The sequence below is a fragment of the Manacus vitellinus genome, unplaced genomic scaffold, assembly GCF_001715985.3.
Source record: "Manacus vitellinus isolate BGI_N305 unplaced genomic scaffold, ASM171598v3 scaffold_35_pilon, whole genome shotgun sequence".
Taxonomy (NCBI): domain Eukaryota; kingdom Metazoa; phylum Chordata; class Aves; order Passeriformes; family Pipridae; genus Manacus; species Manacus vitellinus.
The window spans coordinates 4454989-4465684 of record NW_021940498.1 but is presented as its reverse complement, the minus strand read 5'-3'; the positions used below and the strand labels follow the sequence as shown (position 1 = coordinate 4465684).

Below are 10696 nucleotides of genomic sequence, written 5' to 3'. Positions count from 1 at the left end.
GTGAGCTGGGGTCCTCCTCTGTTTACATTCATCACACACTATTTCGAATAATAGAATGTGGAGCTCCCATTTCTCCCTGTTCTCCCTCTCTTTGTGAATTTATTCATATTTTCTTTCCCCCAACCTGCTCATCCCATCCATGATACCAGGACTGGCCAGAGCAGGCTCGTGTCACTCCTTGGTTGCTTGTGCTGCTGACAGAGAAATCCAAATGAGCCATGCTGCACTTTACTCCTGAGCTTTATTCCTCAAGAAAGCAGTTTCTGCTCCCAGGGAAGTCCATGGAAGTCTAATTAGTCCCAGATGTTTCGTAATAACAAGCACTTCCTTTCGGTGGAGCCAAACAAAAGCAGTGTTAAAAACGTTAATTAAGTGGCTTTTGGCTCTGTCACCAGGTTATTAACTAACTGCAGTCATGGCAGCCAAGCTAATCCTGGCTCTCAGGAGGACACAGAGCCTTGCCATGCTCCTCACAGTGGCACACCAGCCCTCAGCTGGGCACAGCTCAGGAGCTCTCGCACCACCTTCAGCACTGGGCTTCCAGCTGATCCCTGGGAGTGCTGCTGGTGCAAACCTCCCACAGGATTAATGGTGCTGCCCACTGGCTTCTGCACTCTGGGATCAGGCCCCACTGCTGCTGGCGGGTTGTGCAAATTCACAGAATCACAGAAATCCCACAATGGTTTGGGCTGGGAGGGACCTTAAAGCTCACCCCATTCACCCCCCTGCCACGGGCAGGGACACCTCCCACCAGCCCAGGTTGCTCCAAACCCCATCCAGCCTGGCCTTGGGCACTGCCAGGGGTGGGGCAGCCACAGCTTCTCTGGGCAACCCGTGCCAAATTCTTGCCCACATCCCCAGTAGATCTCCTTATTCTCCACTGGTTGCACTCTAAGATGTGGAGCAGCTGTCCCTGCTTCAGGACCAGGAGGCAAAGGTCTGAGGTGGAGTCTGAACACCATGGAAAAATAGGAAGACGTTTGTTTTCATCTGTGGAGCTTTCCAAGCTGGTGCTTTAATATATCCACAGCCTTGTGCTTTTTGCAAAATTCGAAGGTGTTTTTATTGTACAAAATCCCACAATGAAAATCACCAGCCAGCTTCTTACATAACTGCTTAAAAACTAAAATTTTACACCTTTTTGTAGTGTGTTAATTTTGACATTCACCAACTGGAAGAAACAGAAATGGAGCAGCAATTTGACTCTGAGTTATTCACCTGGGCAGGTTTCAGTCTGACCTCTGTTTCTCTCCTGTGCCTTAATGTACAGTTCCTGGCATTAACAGAAAACCTGATTTGGCTCCTTTTCAAAGCCACTGAACCCTGTTAGCAGGTCTGGCTCCCACTCACTGTCATGTTCCCTTTAAAAGGGTGAATTTTCTGTCAGTGCAGGGCATAACATTGACCAGTGTCAGCAATGAACAGCTCAGCCATGTTAAACCCGTCCCAGAATGAGGGGCTGCATAACATTTCTTGCAGCCCATCCTGTAGACAACAATATATTTTTGTGGAAAGACAGTGGACATCTGGTCTGAATAACGGCCAGGACTATGTTCCCTGTGCCTTATTTCACACTGGCATCTTCAAAACACCTTTTTGCAGTCTAACCTCCTGTGACCTTTAAAAATAGATATATTATTCTTCTGCACTGAAATGCAACCGCATGCAGTGAGTTCCCAACAGTTTTTCCTTAGAAACACAAACATTTCAGCCAGTCCAATGTCAGCTGGTTGAAATTCATTCTCCAGGGTCTTTCTATTTAAATGTGTTCGCCCCAGAGAGGAATTTCTTCACATTAAACCCAGTTAAATACGTATTGCAGGCGAGGGCCGAATTTCTCCTCTTTGAGTGGAACTGTGGACCTGCAAGACACGGCAAATCCTCCTTCCAGTCCCCGCAGCCCAGACCACCACGGGGGTGCAGCCGAGGGGCGCTTCAAAAGCACCTTAAAAATCCACAGTTACAAATCAAAGGTGAGAATTTCACCCTTCGTCCCTACACGCTGTCGGTGCAGCACCTGATCCTTTCAGTCCTCAGGGCATTTTGTGTCCCCTTGGCTTTAAACTGAGGGCTGAAGTTCTGCCTGCGGAAGCAGAAGAACGACCCCACGCCGATGACGAGCACGGACAGAACCAACACAAACGTTAATATGAGGAGGAAGTTGATCTTCTTCAGATCCTCTTTTTCACAGTCTTCTGGCCTGATGTTCCCGACGTGCATCTCTTCCTGGTACCCGAAGTTCTGGGTGTACTGGCACGTCAAGTGCTCCACGTTGGGGATCTGGACATTTTTGTTCTGGATCATCGATGAAAGCCAGATGTTTCCACAGCAGTTGAGTGGGTTCCCAGTGAGATACAAGTTTTTAAGTGAATTTTCTAATGCTAAAATATTGCTGTTCTGTAATGTGCTGAACCTGTTGTTCCGTAGGTCCAGAACTTCCAGTGGAGAGTCACTCCCCCACTTTGGCAGCCAGTTCAGCTGATTTTCAGAGAGGTTTAAATGTTTAAGGTGACTAAAACAAGGCAAGTCAATATTTAAATCTATCAGCCTGTTACCATGTAAATACAAATACTCCAGAGACTTTTCCAGACCTGATAATGCTTTCAGTTCTATTTTCAGCCCAGGGTTCAGGGAGAGGTCCAAGACAACCAGAGGAGTCTTGTACAGGGTGTATGCTGGGAGGATGCTCAGCCTGTTGTCAGCCAGGTACAGGCACTGAAGAGCAGGAGAGTCCACAAAGGACACACAGCCACTTTCCTCCCCAGCAAGCCTTTGCTTAGCTAATCCTGAGTACATGCTGCAAAGGCTGATATTGTTGCTCTGCAGATTAAGCAGCCTGAGGCTGGGAAGGCTTGAGAAGATGTCAAACTGCAGGGTTTGAAGGTGGTTGTTCTGAATGTAGAGCTCCTTCAGATTTGACAACACGCCAGCATCGAGGAGAAGGTTCTGCAGGACATTGTAGCTCAAGTCCAGGACAGTGAGGGAGGTCAATGCACTGTCATAAGTCACTGCAAATGCCTGAAGACAGTTTTTACTGAGGTTAAGGGTGTGAAGGGACAACATGGATTCAAAGAACTCATCCGGAATGGATTGGATTTCATTATAACTTAAGTCTAAATATACAAGGTGGGATAAATAAAGAGAACTTTTGTTTCTACTTTGCTTCTGATCAAGAAGATGGAAAGAAGCATCCAGCCATTCGTTTTCCACGTAGTCCATTTTATTAGGAGGGGATTCAGCAGTGAGCTGGATTAAATTCTTTGATAAATTCAGAGTTACCAGCTTATTTACCTGAGGGAACACTGGGAAGTGAAGCAGTTTGTTTTCACTCAGATCCAAACATCTTAAGCTATATTCATCATCTGACTTTGTGGTGTAGAAGGTCTCAATGCTGTTCCTGCTAAGGTCAAGTATCTCCAGCTGCCTGAGGTTGAAATCAGAGATGCAAGTAATTGAATTCATTGAGAGATTGAGTTTGGAAAGGTTCACTAGAGTCTCAAAAGCACCTTCTTGTATCTCCATGATGATATTACTCTGAAGATCTATCTCCACGAGGCTGGGAGAGCCCTGGAACATCCTGTGTGATATGACTATGATGCTGTTGTCTGCCAGGGACAGGTAGCGCAGCGCTGGAGCCTGCTGGATGAAATGCTCAGCCATCCCATTGTACAGGCTGTTGTGGGACAAGTCCAGCACTTCCACCCCGGGCAAGAGTCCGATCCCCTCCGTGCCATTTTGAGCGAGTTCATACAAGTGATTGTTGGCTAAATTTATTTCCAGCAGGCTCTTCATGTGTGCAAAGGCCCCGGGCGTGATGGAGCTGATCTGGTTGGAGCTCAGATCCAGGCACTGCAGGGAGCTGTAGAGTGACAGCGACGTCTCAGGGACGCTCTGAATCAGGTTTCCAGACAGATCTATTTTGTTTACGTGTGGGTGGAGCCCGTGAGGGATCTGGTGGAGGTCTCTGTTGTGGCAAAATGCCTGAGAGTTTGCCTGCCAGAAACAGAGAGAGAAGGGGTTGTCGCATGACCAGTGAAAAATGTCTTGGCACTAAATGTAAGAAAAATAACACTCAGCATCCAGGCAGATGCTGCACCTGAAACACTGCTCACACCACTTTTTCTGAGCATCCAGACAGCAAGAGCAACAACCCTAATTTCTAACCCTGATTAGCTGCTCTGCATCTAAGAGCACTCATTCATTTTAAAGATATTTCTGACTTAGACCAGGAGACTTCTATCTGCATGTGACACCCACTAAATGGTCTCCTTTTTGTGCCTTTCTCCTGGACTCATTTTAATAGTTCCAAGGGAAGGAGTTTTGCTCAGTTTTCTCTGCAATCAAGCACCATTTCCTCACTTTTGTGCTGATGTTTAATTTTCTCACTTTCATCACTGTATTAGAGTTTACAAACTCTACCTGCAATAGTAAGTAACAGCTTCTCTCTGCTGGCAGCAGGAGGTGTAAAAACATATAAGGATCCTATAGCACAAAACCCCTCTCTCCCTCATATTCACCCCCTCCAATGTTTGATGGTGCCTTTCTTTAGCCATGGCTTAGTTCAGCAAGGCATCTTTAACCAAACTGGGTCCTTCACCAACTGAAACATTAATTGCAGCTACGACTGGGTCTGTGTCCAGAGCAAAATCTGTAGTGTGTGTTCATAAGGAATATTGGAAACATGAATTTGACCATCCTTGCATAAATGTCAAGCTCTATTTTGTTATTAAGGAGAACATACAGCAGCAGGAGGAAGTGGAATGTGAAAGGCTTAGGCAGCATTTAATTTACTGGAGGAAAACTCATGTTATTAATGTATTTGGGTGTCTGGGTCGTGTACTGTTGGTAGAAAGATCAGGAAAGAAAAAGAAAGAGAGAAAAAAAAGAGAAAAAGGAAGAAAGGAAAAAAGAAAGAAAGAAATCTGTTGAACCTTGACTTCTGTGGAGAAGCAGAATCCAAATTCCATGACGCAAAGCTTTTCAGACATTAAACAAACATTAAAACTCAAAAATATTAAACCCCATCTGTTTCATATGAACTTCGAGGAGAATGGAGTGGCAGATCTGTTTGGGAGAAGTGGGACACTAGTCAGCATTTTGTGAATCTCTTTTGCATCATCCGAGTTTTGGAGACCACACAAAAATGTGCCAGAGAAGTGCAAGTCCTCATCCAAACTCTAGATGTACACAAGCTGCTCCACAGTCCTTCCCAAGATACATCCTTCCCAAAGATCCCAAGTAAACTGACTATCAGAACCTGAACCCCTTCCTGCTTTCCCTCTGACCCACTCAAATCTCCTCCGCCTAAAAAAAAATTAGAAAAAAAAAAAAAAGAATGAAATTTCCTGGGTTCTCCCTGACACTATTTCTTTCCTGCAAAGTCACCACAGACTTGCTCATTTTGGCTTCAAATATTCCCATAGTTGGGCTCATCTCCGAGGCTAAATAAGAGAACAGGAAGGCTCTTCTTATTCATTTGTGGAAGAGGAAGAAGCCAGGAGGATACAAAAATCCAGAGTGACAAAGCAGAAACTGCTTTGCAGCCTGAGGCAGATGCCAGGTTTCTTCTCACACTTGGAGCCACATCTCAGCAAGTGCTGGGCAGCCCCCACTCCCCGTGGGCACCCAGACCTTGGCAAAGCCCTGACGCAGCTCCTGTCAATGCCAACGGGCTGGTTTTCCCTGGAGTCCTTGGGAAGAGGTCAGTCCCAGCTCACCAGGAGCCTTGCAGGAGCTGGCCTTTCATCTACATCCACAGAACCCTGCCAGTGGTAACAGGGACCGATAAAATCCGTACCTCCCACCATCTGCCATTTGTTCCTATAGCATTTCCCCTCCCGTTTTTCTTTTTAAGCTTTCATTTCTTTTCACTGACTTATTTTGACCCTCACTAAATTTCTTATCTTGTCTCTTCTTCACCGTCTCTGGTGCAAACTGCACGAATTTCGATCTCAGCAGCAGCAGGAAGAAGAGATGCAGCACCTCTCAGTGGGATGCAGCACACCTCAGTGGGATGCAGCACACCTCAGTGGGGTGCAGCACCTCTCAGTGGGATGCAGAACACCTCAGTGGGATGCAGCAAACAGTGCCTGGTTGGTGCATCTCCCCCCTCTCCCCCCTGAGCCCAGTGGGTTGGGAGCCTGAGACTGGAGAAGAGGTTTCTCTCAGTCTCATGTTCTGACTTCCCAAACCTGAGCAGTTTGCCCAGGTGCCACACAGCAGCTGGCCCATGAAAACTGGCTGTGCATTCTGTCCCTGCATCACCTCCAGGCAAGGTAAGAGAAAATTGCCTTAAATCCCTTCCCTTCTGCAAATTGTTTGAGAGCTCCTCCTTTGCCAATTAACAGGAATTAGTAGAATCATCTTTCTTTGGGAGGTAAAACATGACCTAGTTGAAGCCTTGCCTATCCTTGGAAAGCAATGTGAGTCAGGAAGAGCCTCCTGGCATTTAAGCTGTGCCTTCACTGTCTCACAAACCGGCAGATGTGCCGTGATTTGTGCCATCAGTGCAGCTCACTCCCATGTCAGGGGGCTGGCAGGGACTGCTTACTTCCCACAGCCTCTTTTGTGAGACTTCAGCTCACCAACAGAAGCACCAGGGGTGAGTCAGAGAGAAGCACAGGTTTCTGACTCATGCCTCTTCCACGAGATTTGAGGTGAAAGTTTCCATTTCGGAGCCTCTGCTATTCCAAAGGTGTCACCACAGGGAAAGCACAACGTGGAACAGCAGGGCTGTGCTGAAAGATAACAATGCTGGGCTCTCAATGGAGCCATCAGCTGACCCAGGAGCTCCTTCCCTCTTCCAGCTGTGCCTGGATCCCCACCACATGCCCCGCGCAGAGGGACACCGGCGACGCTGCTCTGCCGATCTCCACCAGAGGAACATCCCGGCCCCACGGCAGCGTGGGTTCTGTCAGGGCTCAGCTGAGCCCAGCCTAGTTGTGGGGTTGGCTCCATGAAAGCAGTTTACAGTGGAAACAAGCCTGTGTTTACTTCTCAGCAGTGAGCCTGGGCTGCGACCCATCCAGGAATGGGCCGGGATGAATCCGCCTGGATCGCTGCGTGTCCCGTCCGGCCCCCGTGTGACTGTGATCCCTGGGACCCCAGGGGCATGTTTACAGTGCTTTCATCCATCTTCCCTCTGCAGCCAATGAACTGAGCCACCCAGTCACCTTCCCAAGGTCTTTTTATATATCCTAGGTCTTAATTTCTCTGGAATTCAGGAAGTGCAGCAATATGGCAGGGTGGGCAGGAATGGAATGAGTCCCATAAGGGAGACGTGTACAGCTGGCAAATTATTTTTTTTTTCCTATTTTGGAAATCCTTGAGGATTTGTGCTGAACAGCTTCAATGTTCAGGGGGAAAAAAAAATAGTATTTTTAAACAGCCTGGTACAGTCAGAAGCACTTGGAGAGGGAAGGGAGAAAGTTCATCTGTGAATAACATCTGTAATATTGCACCAGGTGCTTGCAAAAATTAAAGGAGCAAATTTTGTACTGGAGCAAGAGGCTTTGTCATTTCTCTTCCCTCCAGCAGGAGTCAGGTACAACTTCCCTGGCAGAAACGCTGTGCCAGGGTAGAGGAAATCAGTCTCCTCTTATTACAAAAGGGCTGGTAGAGATGTATTTCACAGGGGATGCTTTAATTAAAGCACAAAGAATAGCTGATATGATGGAGTTGATTTTAGGTCTAAGTTTTTTCCCTATCTCAGAATCCCTATCCAGCCTTGGGGAAATCAGGTCAAATTTCTTTTAAGCAGCTTCTCCTTAGAAAAAAGCGGAGATAATGACCCTTCTTCCCCCTTCCCCCCTTCCGTGTGTTGTCACTGCAACAAGGGCACAGCCTGAGGACAGGCTGCTGAACACCCCCTAACCCTGCAGATCCCACCTCTGCCACCACAGGGAGCCTGGCTGGGGGCTTTCCCTTCCCAGAGACTGCAGCTCTTTGTGCAGTGCCTGGAGCAAGGGGGTCCCAACCTCAGCCAGGATCTCCAGGGCCCCAGGGAGGGAGACAGCCTTACCATTTCACAGGATGGCCCCTCTGAGGGCTGACAGTGAGAGGTCCCTGTGTTCACCACTGCCAGGAGGAGGAGGATGTACAGTTTCATGGTTCTGCAGGTAAAAGTAGTTATGGTTAGGTTTCAGTGGGACATGTGAAAGCTGGCACCAGGTCACCATCCAACCCGGGGAAGGACACAAGCAGTGAGATAAATTAACCCCTCTCTGAGCACACAGCACTAATGACCCACCTCTGCTCCTCAGCCCTGTGCTTACAGGAGTCGGTGCCTCCTACAAGGAGAAAATTGGTTTTACCATTTGAATATTAGTTTGCTGGGATGGAGGGGAAAGAGAATCATTCCGATGATCACAAGGCTTTTCTCAGAGCCCAGAAAGGGAAATCCTTTCTGTTTGGATCCCATGAATTCAGCTGAGGATGCTGTTCACAGCTGGGCACCACCCTGGTGGACAGCACGTGTGCTCTGTGATGTCTTGTCACACCATCAGTGCAAAACACGGCCCCTTTGCTTCTTAAATAATAACCCTGGGCACAATCCAGGCTCTGAACATACTTTGAAACATCCTAAATTTTGAGTTTATAAAGCAACTGGGAAACTGATGTATTTGACCACAGAAAATGGGATTTAATGGCTTGCTGTGTAAGGCAGATGTGTAGTAAGCAAGGATGCTGCCCCTCAAGGTGTTTCTGAGGTGGCTGTTACATCCTGAAGCATCAGGACATGGGGGTCTCTTCCAGCATAAGAGAGAGAGGAGAGAGGACTCTGTCCTCATAGAATCATTTCATTTGGAAAAGCCCTCTAAGTCCATTGAGTTCAAGCACTCCCCCAGCACTGCCAAGGCCACCGCTCACCCATGTCCCCAGGAGCCACATCCACAGGGCTGTTAAATCCCTCCAGGGATGGGAACTCCCCCTCTGCCCTGGGCAGCTGTGCCAGGGCTGGACAACCGTTGAGGTGAAGAAATTGTTCCTAATATCTAAATTAAATCTCCCCTGACACAACCTAAAGTTACCTCCTCTTGACCTGCCATGGTCCAGCCCAACCTCCTTGCTCATGGATGTTCCCTTCCCAGGGGGGCTTTCAGTTCAACTGTCCAGCTGGGGAGCTTTTCCTGCCTAGCTTTTCTCTGGACAACCTTCAGAACCTCCTCAGCAACTGTGAGTGTGACAGAGCCCTGCATCCCCCTCCTCTCCACCCTCTGGGCAGGTCTCAGCATCCCCCCACCCCCTCCAATGCAGAGCCCAGGGCTCATAGGACCCCATTCCCTGGGTGTCAGAGGGGACTTCCCCCGACACTAATCCCTTCCTGCTGGCACTGATGTCTCTAAGCACAGCTTCCAAAAGCAGTTTGGGAGCAGCAGCAGCAGCAACAACTCGACCTAAAGGAGCCTTTATTGCTCTGAGGCTTTCCCAGAGTTGAAGCAGCTTCGTGCTCAGCTCCAGTTTGCTCCCACTGGCAACTGTGAGAGAAATCCCAGCACACCTCAGAGCAGGACTGAGCTCTGAGCCCTGTGTAGTGCCACAGCTTTCCATCACAGTGCTTCCAAATCACCCAGACCCAGCTGAAAAACACAGGTGGTTTCAGTGAACACCTGTGAACACCTCAGTGTCGGTGAACACCCAGGTTTCAGTGAACATCACCCCTAGGGAATATCAGTAAGTGGGTCAAACAATTCAGCTCCTAGAAAAAGCATGGTACCCAAACCAGATCAGCATGTCCACCTGACAAATGGGAGGGCAAAGGCAGAGAAGAGCAGTGGTTTGCCCCAAGACATGTCTGAAACCACAGAATAATCAGGATTTAATCCCAGTTTTCCCAGTTCCCACTTCAGAACAGTGTTTGCCTCCCTCTCTATTACAATATTATCCTGAAACTTCATTGCTTGCAGCTGATAACAGCAGTACCTTCCAAATTTCCCCCAAAGGTAATTTTTGTTACTGCTTAGACAATTAGCAGAGGCATTCTCCTGTGCCAAGGGAAGTTAAGTACAAGAGAACACACAGAACACAAATCAAACTCCCCGGGCTCTGATCCTTTTCCACACAAGACTCTTTCCTGTTACGTGAGAGCCTTCAGGGTTAAAAAGAGTGACTATTTCACAGTTACCTTGTTTCAAGGGTTTCTCGCATCCCCAAACACCGCTTATCATCCCTTTAAAAAGCATATCCAGCTCTTCAGAACCGATCCAGTCCTGGGACCGATGGAATTACTCCTCAGCTTCGCCTTCGCCCATTCAGGACTCCTGGAGGCTCACTCGTAGCTCCAGAACGGAGGCATTTCCAGGGAAATAGCCTTATTTGGGCCAGTGTCTGCTTTAAATTACGCTGCTTGTCTTCCTCTGCACTGCTCCCCGGGCTCTCGCCGGGTCCCGGCCACCGCTGTGCTCCGGACGGAGTCGGCTACTGTGCGACATCCTGCAGCCCTTCCTTGGGGCAGGCGTTGGGAAACAGGGGGACTTTTGCCAGAGGAACCGTCGGGATCGGGCTGTAGGTTTGCTCGGGGGAATAAGGGACTTACTGGCAATGCCACTGCTCGGCTGCGTGCGGGGCACGGCCGGTGTTTACTCCGGGGGGTTGTGTCTTACATTCCCGGAGGATTGCAGCCTCCCGCACCGAAACCTCCCCCCGCATCTTTAGGGAAGCAGCGCTCGAGGATTAAATGTTTAAAATTCATGGTTGA

The 10696-nt window shown here is 48.5% G+C and overlaps 1 protein-coding gene across 1 annotated transcript; it reads right to left on the bottom strand.

Annotated features, from left to right (window-relative positions):
- Nucleotides 1–1049: 1049 nt before the first annotated feature.
- LOC103762690 (transforming growth factor beta activator LRRC32-like) lies at nucleotides 1050–10289 on the bottom strand. The gene is made up of 3 exons (XM_018077058.2): nucleotides 10124–10289; nucleotides 8021–8111; nucleotides 1050–3993 (listed from the first exon to the last, which is right to left on the bottom strand). Exons 1-3 carry the CDS (start codon nucleotides 10144–10146, stop codon nucleotides 1996–1998), a joined length of 2112 nt encoding a protein of 703 aa, XP_017932547.1. The 5' UTR covers nucleotides 10147–10289; the 3' UTR covers nucleotides 1050–1995.
- Nucleotides 10290–10696: the final 407 nt, after the last annotated feature.